This window comes from Alexandromys fortis, unplaced genomic scaffold, assembly GCF_014885135.2.
Source record: "Alexandromys fortis isolate MF-2015 unplaced genomic scaffold, M_Fortis_MF-2015_v1.1 scaffold_22, whole genome shotgun sequence".
In the NCBI taxonomy this organism is placed as follows: domain Eukaryota; kingdom Metazoa; phylum Chordata; class Mammalia; order Rodentia; family Cricetidae; genus Alexandromys; species Alexandromys fortis.
The window spans coordinates 4,354,270-4,377,059 of NW_026067900.1; the positions used below are offsets into that span (position 1 = coordinate 4,354,270).

The 22,790-nt window shown below is 46.2% G+C and overlaps 1 protein-coding gene across 1 annotated transcript; it reads right to left on the reverse strand.

The window, feature by feature from the left end:
* Positions 1 to 807: 807 nt before the first annotated feature.
* On the reverse strand, positions 808 to 19,268 carry Ccnb2 (cyclin B2). The gene is made up of 9 exons (XM_050127416.1): positions 19,117 to 19,268; positions 16,970 to 17,098; positions 16,759 to 16,860; positions 9,388 to 9,558; positions 9,125 to 9,283; positions 3,331 to 3,567; positions 3,055 to 3,195; positions 2,233 to 2,343; positions 808 to 1,117 (listed from the first exon to the last, which is right to left on the reverse strand). Exons 1-9 carry the CDS (start codon positions 19,138 to 19,140, stop codon positions 1,007 to 1,009), a joined length of 1,185 nt encoding a protein of 394 aa, XP_049983373.1. The 5' UTR covers positions 19,141 to 19,268; the 3' UTR covers positions 808 to 1,006.
* Between the last annotated feature and the right edge of the window lie 3,522 nt (positions 19,269 to 22,790).

A 22,790-nucleotide genomic window follows, 5' to 3' on the forward strand; every position in this document is an offset into this window, starting at 1 on the left:
CAAGGTACTAAGTGTCATGCGGCTGCCCCTCCATTCACAGGCACCAAGCAGTAGATTGTGGATACGGTTGTCCAAGCCATTGCTCACCCCAAGTCTAGCCAGCGACTGTCTTGGGTTAGGTAAAAGCAGATACTCCTATTGGATTGATCTGGGTGCTCATTGCCAATCACCTATGACCTTATAAAGTTTAAAGGCTCTCGACCCGCCCAGCAGGTCCTAAGTTACTCCAGGGTCTTGAAGAGGCACTATCTGAAAGACATTGGAGGAAAGGGAAACGGACGCCAAGAAGTATTCTTTTGTCAAGGCATCCATTTATTGAAGCAAGTTTCATGTCTTAAATACTCCTCAGTAAGGAGCTCGGGCAGGGGGAACTGAGAAAAGGGGGAGGGATGAAGGGGGAAGGGGGAAAGGGGAAGGGAAGGAGGGGCTCGGTAGTTAGGCAACTAAGCAGGGCAGTTTGGCAGCTAAGCAGGGCAGTTGCAAGGTCAGTGGCTAGAACACCTGCTGTTAGTGATAAGCAGCAAGCCCTGAAGACACTCTGTGGTGCTTTCCAGAGCTTGAGTCTCCACGGTCAGCACGTAATGTTTTGGCTAACTTTAAGTTTTCTGTCTCAAGATTTTTACTTCAAGGCCCTGTGAGATGTGAGAAAGGAGAAGCCTGAAATGGCTTCTGACAGACTCTAAAAGGAACGCTTGTCAATCCCCATTCCCAATGCACAGACAAACAGCTAAGACTCGTCTGGGGATAAAGTTCTATCTGCTGCTTAGACCCATTCAGTGTAGAGTATACAGATATACACGGGATACCTTAAGGAAATCAATAGCTTTATTCTTCCTCAATACAAAGCACAGTTAGGGTAAACCCTTTACATTTCTTCAGTATAGAGTATACAAATATACACAGGATATCTTAAGAAAATCGATAGCTTTATTTTTTCTCAATACATAAAAAAATGAGTCTGAGAAAGATGTGAAGTAAACTAGAGTATGTACAAAATCAGAGATGCCTAGAGCCTGCCCAACAGAGGGGAGGCAAGGTCTTTGATGGTTTTGGAGTTCAGCTGGGGGATCGTGCTGATCTTCAGGAGCCTGCTGCTGGCATACTTGTTCTTGACAGCCTGCAGAAGGCAGTTGTGGTTAAGTAGGATTCAGGACCGCCCAGCATACCCGGTCTAACCTACAGCTGTGAGGGCGATGGCCGCCATCTCCAGCATCTCAGACAGCTGATGATGCCCGATCCCCGGGCCTTCCCCTCATAACACCTGCACCAAGCGGGCCCCTCCAGCCCTGCTAGTCGCACAGCAGTGAAACAGTTTCAAGATCCGAGGAAGAGGCCCTCTTGGGAGCTGTCTGACGGGTGAGGGCACTGGCACTGTGATACTGGGACCGACAGCACAAACTGGGAAAGGAGAGGTAGTTCTATGGTCTTCAGGAGGACCCCAGTTCAATTCCCAGTGCCCACAACCATCTACAGCCCCACCCGCAGGAGATTAGACCCCCTCTTCTGGCCTCTACAGGCACCTGGTATGTATGTGATATGCAGACAAAACACTCATACACATGCTTTTTAAAAATGGAACTAAGCCATGCGGTGGTGGCGCACGCCTTTAATCCCAGCACAGAGGCAGGCGGATCTCTGTGAGTTTGAGGCCAGCCTGGTCTACAAAGTGAGTTCCAGGGCAGCCAGGGATACAGAGACACCCTGTCTTAAAAAGTTAAGAGTGTATGGCTACTAGAACGTCACAAATCCCAGTCACTATGCCTCCAGCTCACAGTCACACGAGAACTGCGCGCCAGCGAGATCATGCAGTAAGGGCACAAACACTTTGTTCTGTCACTGGCCTCTTGGGGGATGCTGATATTGTGTCCCACAGGCACAGCGCCCCCCCCCCCCCATGTTTTCCCGGCATAGGTCCCTCTCCCTTCTCCATATTCACTCACTAGGAGCCTTTTCAAAAGGCCTGAGTAACAATGAGCTGAACTGGAGGCCACTAGAGGGGGCCTTCTCTTCCCAGCCCCACAGCAAACAATCTTCCCCGCTTGCTGTGTGCCTGCTCAGGATGCGGATGCAAGTGTGGGAACGCAGGGGCTGGCCGAGCAGGCACCAAGTTCCTTAGCTAGCCAAGGTTAACCAATGGGTACATTCCATTCTTGGAGCCTATGCTGTAAGAGCATCACTTCCACACACAGCCCAGAACCGAGCGCTCCCCGAGTTCAGGATGCCAGCACTTACGATGAATTTGGTGAGGTTTTCATTGACTTTCACCACGTTCTTGGCCATGTGCTGCATGACTTCCAGCACCTCACTCTCCATGTATCCTGTGTAATACTGCTGCTTCAAATTCTGAAACACAAGCGGAAGCCATGAAGGGCCCCCAAATGCTTCCTTCCCTGTAGGAGAACACACGCCACGTCTCCTGTGTGAGAGCTGCGAGGGAGCCGGGCTGGTGGTGCAGGCCTGTATCCCAGTGACTGTTTAGGGCTGACAGGACACCATAGTGCAACCCTGTATCAAAGTGATAACAGCTGGAGATACAGCTGTGACGGCATGAGTGAGGGCTTGGGGTCCATCCCAAAATAGGACTAAAATAAATTTAAAATTTAAAAAAAAATGGGGAAATTTTTACCTTATAAAACCCAGTCCAGCCCAACCACTTCACCAGCACCAAGCCACAGAGCATGGCTCCGTCCCTGAGACAAGGCTCGCTTAGGACAGTAAAAGGCGCTCAGCTCTAACAGACCAAGTGCTCATGACATGTTTGAGAGCAGCTGCACAGGTCTGGAGGGCGCTCCAAGCAACAAGCATTCTTCCACCCCTTGCTGGGCAAAGGCAGAGCGAAACACATACACAAGAGAGTACCGGCCCTCTCCCCAGAGTGGCACCCGCCTCCCAGCCGGGTCAGCAGTGCTAGCCGAAGCTTGCGGGCCACGGCACAGTGAAATTCGGACTTGAGAAGCGACTGTGTCAGTAAAGTATATGCCTCGCAGACCCAGGGCCCCGAGTTCACAGCACACGGGCTCCAAATGCAGCCTTCTTCTTCTCCCTTAAACTCACCCATCTTCCCTGGCCCAGCACCTTCTGAGCCAGGCAGGAGGCGGCAGCTGCGACCTGAGAAGGGTGGTAATGCACCATGTCATAGTCGATGAGCGTCAGCTCCATCAGGTACTTGGCTAACGTGTGCTGCTCCACGTCCACCTAGGAGACAGCAGCACACTGAGCCTGCATTCGGCCACTCACCTCCCACCAGAAGCTGTCTATGGGAGCCTTCTCTCGGCTGCGCTGGGGTGAGACTGAGCACAAGCCAACCTTCTGGGACACAGTGGCACTCACCTCCCCAGCTTTGGAGGCTCGCCTTAAGAAGTGGAGTGGCAAAGGCCGGCCTAACTCGAATTTCAGCTCTTTCAAAATCAGAGTCTCCATTTCTCGGATTTGGGAACTGGTGTAAGCATTGTCTGTGATATAAACAAAGTCTTCGATATTGGGGGAAAACATCTCCTCATATTTGGAAGCCAAGAGCAGAGCTGTGATCCCAACCAGCTGCAGCTTCTTCCGGCAGACGGGCTGAGCCTGATTGAAAACAAACACATCCGGAGTCACCACTGATCAGTTTCCACCAGGGCTCTGGGCGGATGGGGTGACGGAACCAAGTTCTTGCAGGACACAGGAGACCTGAACCGTGGCAGTAAGAGCAATCACTGAGCAGGGCATAGTGGTAAGATTCCAACACACCATCTCACTGGGTCCTCCCAGAGGACCTGACGCCAGAGATTTGGGTGGTCCCAAATGTCTGCACGACCTTGACTTGGTACTTGGTGTGCTCTGCAAGTCACAGCAAAAAGTGAGAACTGTATGGCAGGCTGAAATATTCCCTACTCAAAAGTACACCTCTAACCACCTTGAAAAGCCTCTTGTTCAAACAAATTGCCACACGCATACAAAAATCTCTCCCCAATGCTTCAGAGTTGGGGGGAAAACCTCAGTGAGCTAAAGTGTGTGCTTTAAACTTCCTAAAACGGACTGGCGAGATGGCTCGGCTTGCCGACTACCACACCTGGATCCGAGCCTGAGCCCCGGCATCCACAAGGTGGAGGGAGAGAAGCAGTGCTCAGAGCCGTCTCTCGCCTCCACAGGGGCTGCCACACTAAGTACGTGGAATTCTTCTTCTTTTTTTAAAAAAAACGATTTATTATTATGTGTACCGTGTTCTTCCTGCACATCAGAAGAGGGCACCAGATCTCATCACAGATGGTTGTGAGCCACCATGTGGTTGCTGGGAATTGAACTCAGGACCTCTGGAAGAGCAGCCAGTGCTCTTAACCTCTGAGCCCCAGTAAATGTAAATTTCTTAAAACAAGAGGTAAGGAGGGGAATGGAGACACCTCAGCGGGTAAAGGCACCTGCTGCTGCCAAGCCTGATGACCTGAGTTCAATCCCTGGAACCCATATGGCACAGAGGTGAGAACCAGCCCCCGAGTTGTCTTTCCTACCTTCATCCCATGGCACACCCACCCACACCCCAAACATACACAAGTAAAAATGTGGGTTTAGTTTGTTTTTAAAAATTATTAGCCGGGCGGTGGTGGCGCACGCCTTTAATCCCAGCACTCAGGAGGCAGAGGCAGGCGAATCTCTGTGAGTTCGAGGCCAGCCTGGTCTACAAGAGCTAGTTCCAGGACAGGAACCAAAAAGCTACGGAGAAACCCTGTCTCGAAAAATCCAAAAAAAAAAAAAAAAATTATTTACATTATGTGTGTTGGTGTTTTTCCTACATGTATGTCTGTCTGTGACAGTCTCAGACCCCCTGGAACTGACTAGAGCTCCAGACAGTTATGAGCTGCCAGATGGATGCTGGGAATTGAACCCAGGTCTTCTGGGAGGGCAGCCAGTGCTCTTAACCACTGGGCCATCTTTCCAGCCCCTTTAGCTTTTTAACTGGGACTTTGCTTTTCTTGCTTTTGCTTTCATTACTGGAAGTCTACACACAAGATAATACTGTATTTTCCTGCCCAGTGAGTATACTGAGAACCACTCAGTCTATTAGTTAGGATTTGAAAGTATCTCACAGTCATTATTTTAAGTGATAATTATCACCATATCGTTAGAGCAGAATCTGTATACTTGGCCTAACCATTTATTATGAGTATTGACTTTTAAGTCTGCGAGGGTGCTGTGATGAATAACACCCTGGCTGTTTAGCACTGAGCTCCACCCCCAGCCCTGGGATGTCAGATAGAGTGGCTGCTTTGCCTAGCAGTCTCAAAGCTGTGGGGCTCCAGCAGCAGCAGACCGCAAGTAAAGCAGACATCTGATACCTCTGCTAGGCACTCAGCATATTGTGCATTACAGCTGATGAATATTTCAAAGGTGGCTGAGGGTCTCAGCCACTCCCTACATCCCTCCCTCATGCTCTGGGTTCTCAGTCTATTCTACACTGGTATCCCTGCTCTTTGTTTTGGGAAGGATTTGGCCTCTTTTTGCATTTTTTTTTCTTCAAAGATTTATTTGTTTATTATCTATCTAGTGTTCTGCCTGCATGTATGCCTGTATGCCAGAGAGGGGACCGGATCTCATTCTGTATGTGGATGCTGGGAATTGAGCTCAGGACCTCTGGAAGAACAGACAGTACTCTTAACCTCTGAGCCATCTCTCCAGCCCTCTATTGCATTTCTATGGTGATTCATTACCACAGCTAGTTAGAAATCAAGATTCTTAGTTGGGTGGTGGTGGCGCACACCTTTAATCACAGCACTTGGGAGGCAGAGACAGGTTTTTGTGAGTTCAAGGACAGCTAGGGCAATTGCACAGAGAAACTACGATTCTCTCCCTCAGCTCTGAGATGAGGGAGCATGGACACTGAGAGCATCAGACAGTGAAAATGGTGTGGGCACCAGCAGAGGCTTCGGCTCACTTCTGTGCCACGTGATGGTTTATTTCCCTAACAAACGACCATAGCTATGCAGGACCCATAAACCAAAACTCCTTAGCCCAAAATACCTATCCTTACGTGACAAGCTGTAGTCAAAACATAAACATACTGAAATTAGTAGATAAAACTACCTTTAGCCTTGCAATACAAGGTATACATGCAAGACCTCACACAGTTCTGGGAGAAAGCAGCTTAGTGAGTGAGTCGCCATGATGCTCCCACTCCAGACAGACGCAGGTTAAGATCCTCTCTGGTAAGCCAGCTCATGGGCTACACAGAATATTAGAAATGGGTTAAAACAATATGTAAGAGCTAGCCAATAAGAAACTGGACCTAGCCGGGCCAGGCAGTGTTTGAAAGAATACAGTTTCCGTGTAATTATTTCTGGGTATAAACTAGCCATGCGGGCGGCCGGGTGCCGGGGACGCAGCCCTGCCGCTCCTATTTCAACAGATGGCGCCCAGACGTGATGGGCTAAATCCACTTAAAAACCTGAGAGGGCTTAAAAAGGAGAGAGAGAGAATTTAAGACAGCTTTTTGCTGTTTCTGGGTTGCGTGCCGCAAAGAAATTGTCCTGACTCGGCAGCAGGAAAAAACTGGCTGTTTTAAAATGCCGGCTTTCTGGGCTGTGCCGCCATTGTGATCTCTGTCTGGCTCCGGCGGGAGACAGAGCTTATGAATGGAGCATTTGGATTAAAGTGCTACGATTTGTTTGATGGCAACTAGACTGCTGTGTGCCTAAAAGGGGGACATTGTGTGCCGCAGCTCAGAGGCACAAGCAGCTCCGCCATGCTAATGGTGCAATGTGCAAGGATCAGAGGCACGAGCGGCTCCGCCATGTTGGACTGGGCGGGGCCAGCATACAGTACCTGTTTTTGACCTAGGAATGTCACAGCTTAGATTCTTAAGCGCTTAGTGATTTAAAGGCGCAAAACAAAGTGCTCCTGGATAGTAAAAAAGTTACAGATTCACAATAAAACAGATTCAGACACTGTTGGATAAATGTACGTAGGCTTGGGAAAGAGAAGAAAAAGAATATAAAGAATAAAGTTAATGTCTTAAAAAGAAAAAGGGTAAAGTCTTTAAAGAGACAGAGTACAGAAGTACAGATAGTTATAGATTAAGAGAAATAAAGAAAAATAAGCCACGTAAAAATGGAAAATTCACAGAGAGTCTGGATTATGTACATTGTGTTTTCTTTAAAATTTTTGACTGTGAAGGAGCTAAGTACAGAGAGACATTTCATTATATGGGCTGCCAAGCTAAACCAAAATGGATTTCATGAGGGTATTATGATTTCAGAATTTGGGTCTAAGGATATGATGCTTTGGAGAGGGTCTTCTTTTGTTTTTGCAGAGGATGAGACCCTGTGGATTGCATCTATTCCGATTTGGTATGATAGACCACGCCCTCCTGAAAGGTTGCTGTGAACACCCTCAAAAAATTGCTTCGCTCAATTGCCAACTGAGATGAAACTAGCATACAGGTTATATCATGAACAACCTAATTAACGACGCCCCTATTCAGCAGGAAGCAGTTTGGAGAGAAAAAACTACGCCCATGTTCCCAAATATTGTTTATAAATGTTCTTTTACATTTAAAGGGGGATATGATATAGATATGAATAATTTGCATTGGTATGGATTTTAAGGTCAATTTTGTTATATGTATATGTATTTTTGATCTTGATTAAGGTATTGTGATTGTGTAGTTCATTTAAAAATGTAATGTATAATTAGGAAATATAGGTTGTTAATGGATAATCATCGCTAATAGTTAAGCTTGTAGTCATGTTAATTAGATTTTCTAGATATATAGAGATATATTTCAGTTAGATAGGCATTCTTCATATCTTTCAAAGACTGCAGAATATGGCATTTAAAATATTTTAATAACTTAGGACTTTTCATGACAAGGAGACACGTCTGCTCCTGGCAGCACCAGCTACTTCAAGAGGAAGATGGGCATCGAAGAGGATCCTTATGGAGTTGGATAGTCATTTGGGCAAGAAACTGCTCTTGCCTGGACTGTTGCATAAACTGGACACAGAGAACCCTCAGAGAGAGGACTGCTGAACTTGCCTAAAGGTGAGATGGTCTTTCGGGGTTCCTGATTCATGAAAGAGTCTGCGAGACATTCTGCAGGACACAGCAGAAAATGACTGAACTGTCTTTGAAATTTCCTGCTTCATGGAAATGTCTCTGGATACCATGGGCCTGTAGGCCGAAGATGGATGCCCCAACGGTACAGAGGAACTTTGGGTGACTGTCCAGGCAGCGAGATGTCTCTGTCATTTCTAGAGTTTTCTTATTTCTTGTTTACTTAGATAATATTATATCCTTCTGGAGTCTTTGATGGAGTTGAAGAATAAATAGTTATAGTTTTCCTTAGTTATGATAAGAGATAAAATAGATATAAATATTGTAACTGTAATTCTTACTTGATAACTGTTTTGTTATATGTAATTTTACTATGCTAAAGTTAAAGCCTTTCTTTTTTGTTTAAACGGAAAAAGGGGAAATGATGTGGGAATGATTTCTTACTAATAAAGAAACTGCCTTGGCCCATTTTATTGGATAGAAAATTAGGTAGGCGGAGTATACAGAAGAGAATTCTGGGAGAAAGAAGGTTAGAGGAGGAGTCGCCATGATGCTCCCACTCCAGACAGATGCAGGTTAAGATCCTCTCTGGTAAGCCAGCTCATGGGCTACACAGAATATTAGAAATGGGTTAGAACAATATGTAAGAGCTAGCCAATAAGAAACTGGACCTAGCCGGGCCAGGCAGTGTTTGAAAGAATACAGTTTCCGTGTAATTATTTCTGGGTATAAACTAGCCATGCGGGCGGCCGGGTGCCGGGGACGCAGCCCCGCCGTCCCTATTTCAACACACAGTGACCTCAGGATTAGACCTGAGGCTCATCCCCCAAGATACTTCCATTATGTGCAAATCAAATCAAAAAAAGATTCAGGAAAGGATACTGTGAATGTGTGTCCTGGAGCGAACAGGATTGCCCAGAGCTGGTCAGCAGCGTTAAAGGCCTCACACCTTTGGCCTGCTTCCCCATTTTAGCAACTGAAACTCTCTGTGAAACTCTCTGGCATCTCCGATAGGCTGCCAGTCTTTTACTTCCTGGGAGCCCCAGCTCCACTTTCCACTGCACAGGGCAGCCAGCACCACACCCCCAGCTGCACTCACCTGGAGGAACCGGTCCATGATGGCAATGCACATGTACAGAGTTTCCTGTAGAAGCCTAAACTTGGAATGAACTTGGACCAACCAGTCCACCAGGATGGCACGCATACGTCCGTTTATATCTCTTCCGTCTAAGAAGTGCGGGTTGATGGACTGCAAAACCTATTGGGGCAATTCAAAAGTTCAACAAGCTGATGTCATTTCCTCCCCACATGCCTGCTAAGGTCCACACCGCTAGTGCAACCCAGACATAAAGGCCTGCCCACCTCGAGCTGCCTGAGATACTGGTAGATGTCCTTCACGTAGTCACTGCAGAGCTGAGGGTTCTCCCAGTCCTCGTTATCTATATCCTCAATCTTGCAGAGCAAAGCATCAGAGAAAGCTTGGCAGAGGTTCTCTTCCTTCATGGAGACATCCTCAGGCGCAGGCAAAGGATCCTACTCCGGTAGGGAAGACTGGAGTTACCGTGCTGCTGGAGCGCCTACCCCTGCATCCCGCACACTGTTGATACAGAGGCGGCTTGTTTTCTGTCTCCCGCGAGTTCTGTGTATCTAGTTAACTACTTTGTTCACACAGGAGCCCTCACACAGTGGGTGCTCAGTAACGAATGTGAGACCACAGAGGTCAGAGAACACGGGAGCTGATGGCTCCCCGGCAGCAGCCTCCCCTGCAGTCATGTTTTTGCTCTTCTACTACTCCTTCTAAGTGTAGACCCTGGCAAGCAGAAGGCAGGAGGGCTTATTCAGTCTGAATAAGGAGACGACAAGGTTTAGCAGGGATGCAGCCTGGATCCATGTACTTATTATGCTGACAGGGTGGTTATTTGTAAATTCACACAAATTAAAAAGTTATGCAGTTCAGGGGCTGGAGAGATGGCTCAGTGGTTAAGAGCACTGACTGCTCTTCCAGAGGTCCTGAGTTCAATTCCCAGCAACCACATGGTGGCTCACAGCCATCTATAATGAGACCTGGCACCCCCTTCTGCCTTGCGGGCACACATGGAAGGAATGGTGTACACATAATAAATATTTAAAAAAAAAAGTTATGCAGTTCAAACAAATATTTTCTTTTTGTTTTCTTTCTCCTTTTGTTTTTTTAAGACAGTTTCTCTGTGTAGCCCTGGCAGTCCTGGAACTTGCTCTGTAGACCAGGCTGGCCTCAAAGTCACAGATATCCACTTTCCTCTTCTTCCTGAGTTCTGGGATTAAAGGCGTGTCCTATCACCACCCGGCTCAAATAAATATTTCATAATGAAGTATAAACTACTGTTTGAAAAGAATAAGCGGCCCCTCTCAAAGTGCCGAACAGGACTGACTTCTAGACCATGAAGAATACATATTAACGGGAACAAAATGCAAACCCAGAGCACAGCTCATGTAAGCCAGCAGGATGTGTGCTGACTCGGGCCTGCAGTCTGAGCACTAGGAAGGGTAAGTCAGGAGGATAGCCGTGAACTCGAATCCAGCCTGAGCTATAAAGTTCCAGGTTAACAGCGCTAGAGTGAGAAAATGATTCAAAAATAACAAAAAGTTAAAACAAAACCACATAGGTAATTGTAACTAAGTTGAAGATTAATAATTTCTAGTCTTAGAGTAGGAAACAGGAGGTGGAGGGTTAGGGAAGAGGCAGTTCAAAACATGATCGGCCTCTTCAGCGATATACGAAGGTCCAGACCAACAAAGGCTAAAACCTCAGAGATTCGGAACGAATGAGATACAGATTGCTGGGTAAGCGTGACCCTTTCAAGGACTCCATCACTGTTCAGACACGTCACTAAGTGCTGCAGGCCCACCGTGCCACCCTCTGTACACTGCGTGAGGCACTAAGAGGATCAGCGCTTAAGCTAGCCTGGGCTACATAGCGGGAGCCTGTCTCAAATCTGTAGGGATAGTAGTGTAACAGCTCTGGCTGTCCTGGAACTCAGTTTGTAGATCAGGCTAGTCTCACACTTATAGATTCGCCTGCCTCTGCCTCCTAGGGGCTGAGATTAAAGGCGTGGACCACCACCCCCTGCTAAAGCTTCTCCATTTTAGTTGAACACTGTCAAGTCCTGAAACTAAAGTACTCTGGCTCCAGAACTAAAGCAACTTGTTTTTCTAGTTTCTTGCCCTCCCCACTGATCCAGCACTCAGTTACCCTTAACGATGGCCAGCTGCAGGCAGAACAGGCAAGACTTCTAGTCCCCTTTCTGCCCTACAGCAACCCCAGCTTGTGAGCTGAAAGGACTCCAAGTCTTAAAGCAGAGACCCCACTGTGGGTCCATCCTGAATACAGCCTATGGTGTTACTGAGCGGCTGTCCCTCTGTCTTTCCTTCAGATTGATCTCATGGCATGCTGCCCATCCCTCCAAAGCTATAACCTTCATTTGCCTGGTGTGTGTATTTCAAAGGGTCACATGATTATGCAAGAATAAGTGCCATTTTATGCATCAGTTAAAAAAATAAATATAAACATGAAATTTAAACATCATTAGTTAGGGTCAGCAACTCAAAATTTGTCCTTAAAAATGAATTATTAAGAGCAATTTTAAAACGGAAGAAGTAATATGCAAGTTAAAACCTTCAAACTAGATTAACAAAGAAGCCTATTGGTTGCCATGGATAACTGAAAGGCCAGTCAGAAGCTGAGGATGTGCCTGCCATCTGACTTCCTTATTTGGAAGTCTGGGTGGGGGCTGTCCAGGGGTGAGCACAGGGAGCGCTCCTACGCTGCTGCCTTGTTCCCTGTTTTGCTGACACAGGGTCTTGCCGTGAAAAGCAGCAGGCTGTCCTGGCCCACAGTCCTACTGCCCTGCCTCAGTGCTGGGGCTCCGGGCCACACCTCCAAGGTGGGCAATAGAGAAGTGCGGCAGGGAGGGGCTTCATGAGGAACTGCTCCAACAAGCGTTCCTCAGATCAGGACAGTGGTGGAGCAGAACCTGTTACAGTGACTGTCAGGAACACAGCCCGGGCCTCAGGAGGCAGCACAGAGGCTAGCTGTGTCCTGTCCATCTATTGCCCAGATTTAGAGTTGTTTCATTTTACTCCTTTCATTTAAAAGCCGAGAGCACAGTGCTTATTTTCCATTCACTTACAGGTTTTGTTTATTTTCTTTCTCATTCTTCCTTTTGAGAGGTCTCCCATGGCCCAGGCTGACTTTGAACTCGGTGATCTTGAACTGCCCCCCCCCAGCCCCGCCCTCAGAGCTGGGACACCTGCCACCACACTGTTCTGTAATGCTGTGAACGGAAAAACACTTCCCAAGATGCTTAGCTGCCTGGTCTGTCTGGACCCTAGGAATCTTGATTGTCCATACCCATGCTTGCCCAAATTTGCAGCAAATACCCTTCTTCCTTCAAACTAGTCAGTGTTTACCGAGGCCTTCCAGCTCAGAAAAAACACTGGTCGCCTCCCTCCTCATTCCCCCCACGCACACCAAATGCTGTGTGAGAAGTGCTGTGAACGCCTGAGTTAAGTCTCAGCCATCTGAGAAGCAGCTGCCTCATGCACACAGCAAGGCGCCCCCACCTCCAGGTTTATAACCTGGGATTCTGGGAACATCTGCTTTCATGGACATAGAGATCAACAGCTTTCTAGGGAAGTTACTAGAACCCCTACGCTCCACTGGTGTGTGCACAACTCCAGAGACGGTCTGTAAAGTGGCAGCAAAAGGGCAGGTAACAGCCATGGCCAGGCTCAAAGAGGGCTCTCCTGCCAGAGGCGAGGCTCTCCTGCAGACACTGTGGGCTCCATGCTTCCTTCGCTACTATGAATCTGAAGTCAGTGTGTCTGAGTGGCAGTAACTAACTGCTCCTTGATGATAATCCTAAGTCACAACACCCAGCACATCCTCTAACCAGTGGGGTGTGGGGGGGGGGGGCGGGTCTGCACAGCAGTGCCCACAGCAGCCAGAAGAGGTTGAACTGGTTGAATCCCCAGAAGCTAAGTTATGTGAGCCATCCAGCACAAGTGCTGGGAACGAAGTCCTCCAGTCCTGTGTAAGAGTAGCACGTGGAGTCATCTCTCTAGTCCCGAGAAGCTGGAAGGGATTTTACATGGACTGAGCTCTTTTTTGTCTGAAACAGGGGGCCTCAAGCCATGGAAAAAAGAAAACCAGAGTGAGAGGGAGCATTGAAGGTCACAGGAAGAAACAACTTTTTCTTTCTTCTTTTATAAACACTGTTTTTTTGTTTGTTTGTTTGTTTGTTTTTTAATGTTGAGAACTAAACCCCAGGGCTCTTACATGCTAAGCACAGCTTCTACAGCTGAGCTACCACCATCTTGATTGACAAATAGATGTCTTTCTTCTTTGCTTCAGTTTTCTGTGAAAGCCTGAATTATTTATCCTGGGCTGGCCTTGAACTCTGTAAGTAGCCAAGGATGGCTTTGAACTTTGATCCTTCTGCTAGGATTACAGATGGCCACCACCATGGACTAGCTCATGCAGTGTTGGGCACTGAACCTAGGGCTTCATGTATGCTGGGCAAACACTCCACCAACTGAGCTGTATCCCTTGACCCTGAAGCCTGAATTTCTTAAAGCCAATATTCAAAAATACAACATTAATTAAAATTTTACACAAATGCATGCTTTAAAGAGCAAATCTGAGCTGGGGGAGGCGCACACCTTTAATCCTAGCACTTGGGAAGCAGAGGCAGGCGGATCTGAGTTCCAGGATAGCCAGCACTACACAGAGAAACCCTGTTTTGAAACACCACCAAGAAAAAGAGCAAATCTGATTTTGCACATTACATAGTGTTATAATCTGATTTTGTCAGTTAACGTTCCTAACATCTTTACATCTTTAAATGCTGTACTAATTCATAGTTATGATTGTATAGGATATCATTAAATATGTTGAATGGATCTCCCAGTTAGGATTATTTCTGTTCACTGAGAGGTGGTAGCGCACGCCTTTAATCCCAGCACTTGGGAGGCAGACACAGGCGGATCTCCATGAGTTCGAGGCCAGCCTAGTCTACCAAATGATTCCAAGACAGGCTTCCAAAGCTACAGAGAAACCCTGTCTCAAAAAAAAAAACAAAAAAACAAAAAAAGAGTTATTCTTATCAAATAAATATTCATTGGCCAGGCATGGGATTGACATATGCTGACATATGCCTATAATTCAAGCACTTGGAGGCAGAGGCAGGGAGACTACTCTGAGTTTGAGATCAGCCTGAGCTATAGTTAAAGACCCTAAAAGAGAAGGGATGGAGGAGGAGGAGAGATGGCTCCTGTGAAATGGTTCGGTGGGTAAAGGCACTTTCTGCCACCCTAACCCTGCGACTCACATAGAGGAAGAAAAGCCACCCTGGAAAGTCGCCCTCTGACCTCCAAATGCACACACATGCGCACATACACACTAAATGCAACATTTTTAAAAAGTAAGGGGATGCCTAGACATGTGGTTCAGTTTGAGGGCATGAGATCTTGCATCGAAAGACACACACACACACACACATACACACACACAAGAGAGATAAAATCCAGACCCTAAGGCCTACAAATCAATCTGCAACTTTCTTCCCAACCTTATCTCCTGCTTCCCCAGACAAGCCTCTGACTAGCGTAGACCCGCAGACCCCTTGACTAAAGGATTATGTATGATTCTATATAAGCCTACTGCACTTTTTAAGACTTATTTATTTAAGGAGGGCGGTAGCGCCGCACACCTTTAATCCTAGCACTCGGGAGGCAGAGTCAGGCGGATTGTTGTGAGTTTGAGGCTAGCCTGGTCTACAAGAGCTACTTCCAGGACAGGGTCCAAAACTACAGAGAAACCTGGGGGGGGAGGGAGTGGTGTTATTTATTTATTTATTTGTACGCGGTATTCTGTTTGCATATATACCTATAGGCCTGAAGAGGGCTCCAGATCTCATTATAGATGGCTATGAGCCACCATGTGGTTGCTGGAAATTAAACTCAGGATCCCTGGAAGAGCAGCCAGTGCTCTTGACCTCTGAGCATCTCTCCAGCCCAGCCTATTGTATCTTTGTGCTGTGATGTTGCTGCTGCCCTTAATCACTAAAACGGTGCTATTGCTGTGATAAGACAGCATGGCCAAGGCAACGTATAGAAAAAGAACACTTAATTTGGGTCTCACAGTTGCAGAGCGCTAAAGTCTATGACCATCGTGACAAGGAGCACGGCAACAGGAAGGCAAGCATGGCGCTAGAGTAGCAGCTGAGAATTTACATCTTAGTCCACAAACAAAAGACAAGAGAGAGCTAAATGTTCCAGAACGGTGTAAACCCCTAACTACATACCTCCTTCAACAAAGGCCACACCTCCTAATCCTTCCCAAACAGTTCCACCAGCTGGGAACTAGGTATTCAAATACATGAGCCTATGGGGGTTATTCTCATCCAAACCCCAACAGGCACTTTTTTCTGTCAAGTTTTCTCAGAATCACCACGGAAGCTGGGGGGATGGCTCAGGTGGTAAAGTACTTATCCACATTTGATGCCCAGAATCCAAATCAGTATTAAAGCTAACAGTGGTGGTGGCATGTGCTAGGGAGTCTGAGACACACCATCTTAGCGGGCTCACTGACCAATCAGCACAGCCTACTGGGTGAGCTCCTAGCTACCTGAGAGACCCTATAAGGAGGAAAAGGAGAGACCTAACATGATGGTACATGCCTTTTATTCTGAGAGGCAGAGGCAGAGGCAGAGGCAGGCAGATCTATGAGCTCTCATCCAGCTGGGGCTATATAGTGAGATCCTTTCTCAAAAAAAAAAAAAAAAAAAAAAAAAAGAAAAAAAAAAAGGCCATACTGCTTAAGAAACAACATCTAAGATTATCCTCTGACATACACACCCCTCTGAGAACCAAGCAGCCCTGGGCCACAGAGTCCCTTAGAATCTGTGCCCTTCTGGAGTTGTCTTCCAGAGACTGCGGCCTTCCCAGCCACCCGACACTGTGATGCCTCAAGTCATTAATGACACCCCCTAAGATTGCTAACCTTGTTTCGGGGAACATAGGTCCCTCCTAGATATGCCTCCTGATACAAGACATCGCTGGAACCTTAACACAACTGGATGTGTACAGTAAGTGCTCAGTATAGGGATTTCTCGAGAATGTCTGAAGTTTCGCTTTGAAGTGAAATCATACAACACACACTCAGAGACAGATACACTGAAATGCTTACTGTCATAGCTTGTCACTCGAACAAAGTCTCTCATAGCAATTATATATGAGAGCGTGCATACATTTGCTCTTAGGGAGATGGGTAAGCCACCATTCCCTGGCATTCTAAGTCCAGCTGAGCTACTCGGTTACAGAGACCCCCATTAATCAATGTACAATTAAGGGATTGTCTTATTTTTATGTAAGTTTCAGGCTTCCAGTGGTAAGGAAGGTCATTCCTACTGTGCATTATTTTAATAAAACCCACCAAGTTGGGGGCTGGAGAGATGATTCAGCAGTTAAGAGCACTGGCTGCTCTTCCAGAGGGCTCAGGTTTATTCCCAGCACCCACACGCCAGCTCACACCTCCTGTAACTCCAGTTACAGGGCATCCTATGCCTTCTTTTTGCCTCTCAGGTCACCAGAGTCGAAAGTGGCGCACAGACATACATGCAGGAAAAATACCCATACTTGAGACATTAAAATTAAAGAATGGAAATGCATACAGGTAAGTTCTGGTCTTCCTACCTTTTCCATCTGCACCGGCTTCACGGAAGCAGTAGGTTTTGGCTGTTTGTTGGCATTTGTCACTTTGGGGGGCTGAACTGGTATTTTGATGTTCTGAGGTTTCTATAAGGGAAAAAAAAAAACAAACAAACAAACCAGTGAGCAGGGCAAGACAACCAGTGCAGGCCCTATACAGCGTGGCTCTCCACACAGGTCACCTCGCCCCTGTTACCTTAGCCACTTGGGTTGCTCGGGTTGTAACTTTATTCCCAATTTCTTCTAAAACTGCCCGCCGGATAGTCACATGGCTCTTAGTTTTCGGATTAACTCCTGTGTCAATATTCTTCAAATCACTGGACACCTTAAAACAAAACAGAAACAAAAGACCCACAACTGACAATAAATAAGCAAACAAGCAAACAAACAAACAAAAAGTTAAACAGAGAAAATGAAAAAAATCCCCACCTACTAATGTCAGATACTCCAGAACTGCTCTGGACAAGGTGGTCAGGCCGCACTCTATTTATAAAGGGGAAAGCGGGGCTGGAGATGGCTCTCCGAAGTTAAGAGCATTGGCTGCTCCTGGAGTGGACAACCCCAGCACCCACTGGCAGCTTACAACAGCCTGTAATGCTAGTTCCAGGGGTCTGACGCCCTGCCCTGGATTTCAGCGTACTGCATATACATGGAAGAGTATTCATGCACATAAATAAAAGTTTGTCTTTTTTAAAGGGAAAAGGTGCACTTTAGGAAATCTGAAACTGCTATTTGAAGTATCACTCTAAAATTAGGCAAATCCCCCACACCTACCTTACCTGTAAAACAAAGATCTCCCTACTGCTCTTACGAACTGTTTTGCATATTCAAGTAGACTTTAAGAGATGTCAAAGTTCCACACCTCAGTGATTGCTTCTCAATAAGCCTGTGTCTCTTGTCAAGCGATCCTTGTAGTCACTTAGTTAGAAACCTCCCTTCAGAGTATATCCGTAATGATAAAGAGCTTTGATACCACGAGTTAATAATAGGTCGGGTTGTTTAAAACGCCCGTGTCTCAGACCTACAGTAGCTTTCATATTATAATGAAATAAGGAATAAGAAATGACACCTACAGAGATGGGCTTTTTACACAAACACAGGTTTTTATAGCACAGACTCTCTAAAGTTAAAGTTATTTGCAGTGAAACAGGAGAGATACAATTGTATGAAAAAGGAAAAACTACTGACAGTTAACAAAACAAGGTTTGTTATTCATATCCCAAAGTTTACTCTGTTGTAGAAGTAATAAATATTTCATGGCTGGGCGGTGGTGGCGCACGCCTTTAATCCCAGCACTCGGGAGGCAGAGGCAGGCGGATCTCTGTGAGTTTGAGGCCAGCCTGGTCTACAAGAGCTAGTTCCAGGACAGGCTCCAACACCACAGAGAAACCCTGTCCCGAAAAAAAAAAATTGTTCCACTGTATACTTAATAAATAAATCTTAAAAAAAAATAAATATTTCATGAGGAAATACGTCCCTGAGAGTTAGGGGGTCCCTAATTCTAAAATACCTCCCAACTGGGGGCGGAGTAAACTGACCTCTCAGGATAAGCCAGGCAAAACCCTAGCTCATCCCAACAGAAAGAGTTTAAGTATTAAATAACTTGAAAGAACCAATTAGACAAAAATTACTTGTCAGTGGGAGTTATATCTACAAGACTCGAACCCTGGCTGTATATTCATCAGTTTTTAGGATTTAGATTCCCTAAGCCACGATGTCGAATCTTTCTTGCCAGCACCCCACTGCTAATTTCAGAATGTGTTTAAAAGTCCAACGTCTTCCAGGTTAAAGCCTGGTAATGAAGACTAGGTTTAAATTCACATGGAAGAGGAATTGGCAGTTTTTAACTAGCCAGGATAATGGCAGCCAGCTGTGTCGGCGCCTCTTGTTTTCAACAAGGTAAAGTAGACCCAGGTACAATTCCAGCCTAAAAGCTAGTAATATTTTCATTCTCAAAATACGAATTTGTACGTGTCGTCCCCTCTCCCCCTCATCTGCAATACTGGGGTCCAAGTTTTGCACTTTTCCACATGGGTGGATTTTTGTTTTGTTTTTAAGAGGACAAACCCACACTTTAATGAACGTGGCCTGGAAGACAGTGTGCAGATGCCAATGGGAAGTTCACACAAAGCAAACTGTGAAAAAATGTGAAAAGCAGAAACATGGTACTGGAGGGCTTCCCGGTTCCTCCTGGTCCTCATCCCCAGCGCAGCGCAGCCCTGAGCAGTGAGTGACAGCGATGGGGACCCCAGGCCCTTGCCTCTAGAGAGCTCTGCCAAGGCCTCGCCGGCAGCCTCCGGGGCCACCGGGCAGGGCAGGACACCGCAGCCCGGGCGCACTCACCGTCGGGCGTCGGAGCAGCGCCATGAGGGCCGCGCTGGGAAGTGCGGACTGGGGGAGCCACCGGAGTCCGCGGCGCCGTTGGGAGTCTCAGGGTCTCGCTGCTCACTTCTCACGGCCCGGTCGCCGATTCAAATACCGCACCGCTCGCGCCCCATTGGGCAGCCGCACGCACGGCGCGCGCTCCCCATTGGCTGGGCCTGGAGGTCTTTCTGCACACTGATTGGCTGACTCCTATTTGCTTGTTATAGCAACCAGCAAGGCGGCAAGGCTTTGTTGTTTCCTTGCCTACGGTTTTATTTTTAAATCTAAACCCTGAGATCATTTTTTTCTCCCATTGGAAAAGCTAATCTAATTTTGACAAAAAAAAAAAAAAAAAAAAAAAAAAAAAAAAAAAAAAAAAAAAAAAAAAAAAAAGCACACCTACGGACAGATGTCTTTAGAAGTTCTGGGTGGGCAGAAGTGGGCTCTAGTGAATGAATATCCTGGAAATGCTACTTCTGACCTTGCTTCCTCTTCCGGAAAGATATACTTGGGAATTTGGCTTGGGGTATAGAGCCACTGTCTTCAGGTCGTTCAGAGCTACACCATGACTGAGAATCCAACGTGTGCAACATTATAGACTTCCTAAGACAACAGATACCCAGCAGAGGCACAAATCAAACTAAAAGTGATTTGTGTGTCAACTCGCTAATACCAGCCAGACTCGGAAGTATATGTCAAATGACAGTGTAATTAATGTGCACAAGGTTTCAAGAAGAAAACCGTGTGTCACAAGTTGTGAACAGCAAGAGAAGAGGCCAAAGAACAGAATGTTATCCTGGAGAAAAGAAGGTGGTCAAGACAGAAAAAGGCTGAGGTGGGGAGCCGTTGCTTAGTTGTATGAAACATGTGCAAAGAAAGCCCTGAAGGTGTATTCCCAGCAGAGCAGAGAAAATCAAAACACAGAAAATGGTTCCGTGCTCAAAGGCAGCAGAACGACGTGAGGTTGGGCTCCATCTCAAATGTGACTCACATCAGGCTCCCCATCACTGTTTTAGTTCAAGTCTCTTCTGCTCGGGAACTACACTGTGGTTGGAGAGCCTTAAATAAGGGTAACTGATCAGGCTTGGTCTCCCTCTACCCAAATCTGTTATCTGACAATTTCCAATCTGAGTCTAAAGACAGGAAGTCCCTCCCACTTGGAAAACAGGCTGGTGGAATTTTCCCTCACCCTTACACAAGGATATGGAGAAATCAAAGGAACAGAAATAGCTATCATCCATCTCACATACCTGCTTCAGGAGATGAAAGTTTTGTGGCTGCTGACTCCTGGCCACCATCCTTGACATCACAGATGTCACAAGTCGCTTCTCTTCCTGCAGTTTTGGATGGAGCTGAGGAAGACAGTGTGCTCAGCAGCTTGCACTATGACACATGCCTGTAACTCCAGCTACTGAGAAGGCAAAGGCAGGAGGCCCCCTTAAGCTCACAATTTCAGCACCACCTGGGCAACAGTGAGACCCCCATCTCTAAATGAAAGGAGTCATTTTAACAAAACAATGGGCTGTGATTTAAATTACTTTAATGAACTTTACAACAGGGGCTCACGTATCTTAGGCTGGTTTACAACTTCCATAATTTGAGGGGGACCTTGAGTTTCTAATCCTCCTGCTTCTACCTACTGAGTAGGAGGGATTATAGGCATGCACGACCAACCCTAGTTTAAATGACATTGCGTGTCAGAACTCTTTAAAATCTGAATTCTCAAATGCTGTCTTGGTACTTGTTTTGAATTTGCCATTTCCAAATGTTTTACCATTTGACTGAGTCTTAAGGATATGTTTATCCAATATGGAAGCAAGACTTACATGCAACTGGAAACTTGAGAAGTCCTGACACCAGTCAGAGAGAATGCTTACCTACAAAAGAAACTATGCCCAGAGCAAGGCCTTGGCAAGAAACCTACACTCAAAACATTAGACAGACAAAATGGTATGGCTCTGGCTAACAGAAAGCAATTGAAGAGGGTGCCCAATGACGAACTATAGCCTCTATACACTCACACGCCCCTGATGGGGGACTTTAGCCAATCACCTTCTGTTTAGAGTGTGTCCCCCGGGTCCACAGAAAATCAGATAAAATACCCAGGTACACTTGTTTCTTCCTCTTTTTTGCCCCCTGCTCTCCTGGATCGCTGGAACCCTGGTTTTGTAAGTTTCCTTTCTTCTGTTTATTAAAGCTGAGTATTATTTTAAGTTGGTTTGGTTAATTATTGACCTCGCCCCTTCACACCCCACCACCACATACAAAATGTAATTTTACAGCAGAGGGCATCATTTCTCCCCTTCGGCAGTAGCTGACTGCAGCACAGTATTCAGCAGCGACTCGCACACTGCGCTGTGATTATGAGGGGAGAAGCAAAAGGCACACAGCCCAGAGTCTTCTGTGAATGTAGGACAACAGGAAGTAACATCCTCGTGAATGCAGAAGAGAACTGTTCCTGCCCATTTAGTGACTAGTTGCTTGGACCTGGTGCAAGAGAAATGTTAGCAGTATCTCATGATACTGCATTTGCTTTGAAAGGTCAAACATTTTGGGGTTAAAGCAATAATTTATCTTTTTAAGATTTATTTTTTATTTTTATCACTGTATATTTGCATCTTGGAGTGTGGTATAGTGAAAATCTCCAGCATTTGAGAGGCAGAGGGAAGGTTAATCTCTGTGAGTTTGAGGCCTGCCTGGTCTACATGAGTTCTAAGCCAGGGTTTACATAGTAAGACCCTGCCTTAAAAAACAAACAAACAAACATAAATGAATTAGCAGCAATTATAAAACAGGTCAACAGGTATGTATTTAAACCACATATAATGTGTGTGAGAGAGAAATCTATGCTTTTATGTTCTGAAAAACAGTAGAGGAAACCACAGCATGGAATTCTTTCCATTTTAACTTTTTTTTTTAAAAAAAAAATGTGTATGGCAAGGCAGCGGTGGCACATGCCTTTAGTCTTAGCACTCAGGAGGCAGAGGCAGGTGGATCTCTGAGTTGGAGGCTAGCTTGGACTACAGAGAGAGTTCTAGGATAGCCATGGCTGAACAGAGAAATCCTGTCTTGAGAAACCAAATAAATAAATATGTATGTATGTACATATATATGTACGTATGTGTAGGTGTGCACACATGAGTTCCTGCAGAGGCCAAAAGTGCCAGATCCCCCTGGAGCCCACAAACTACCTAACATGGATGCTGGGAAGTGAGCTCAGGCCCTCTAAAAGCAGTCTGCACTCTTAACCACGGAGTCATCTTTCCACACACTCCTCCTTCTCATTTATGTTCTCAGCCCTGTACAGACTCGGGCTCTCTAATGGAATGGCAGTCTTATATACATCAGTCCACTTTTTGGCTTTTACCCAGTGAGGAAGCTGACCTGGGTCACTGTTCCACTCTTTCCTGACCGTCCATAAAGTAGACTGGTATTCAAATGTACTTCTTTTATCTTCTTTTTGCAGTGTTAGGCATTGAACTCGGGATGCTTGGAGTTTGGAATTTTTTAACATCAGGCTACACTCTGGCTCACAAGTATACTTTTAGCTCTATCAACCCTCCATCAGAAAGCACACTTTGTAGACACATGTTGATAATGAAATTACTCTACTGTGATACTTAGAAATATAAAAGGCAAGAGTGAATGAAAAC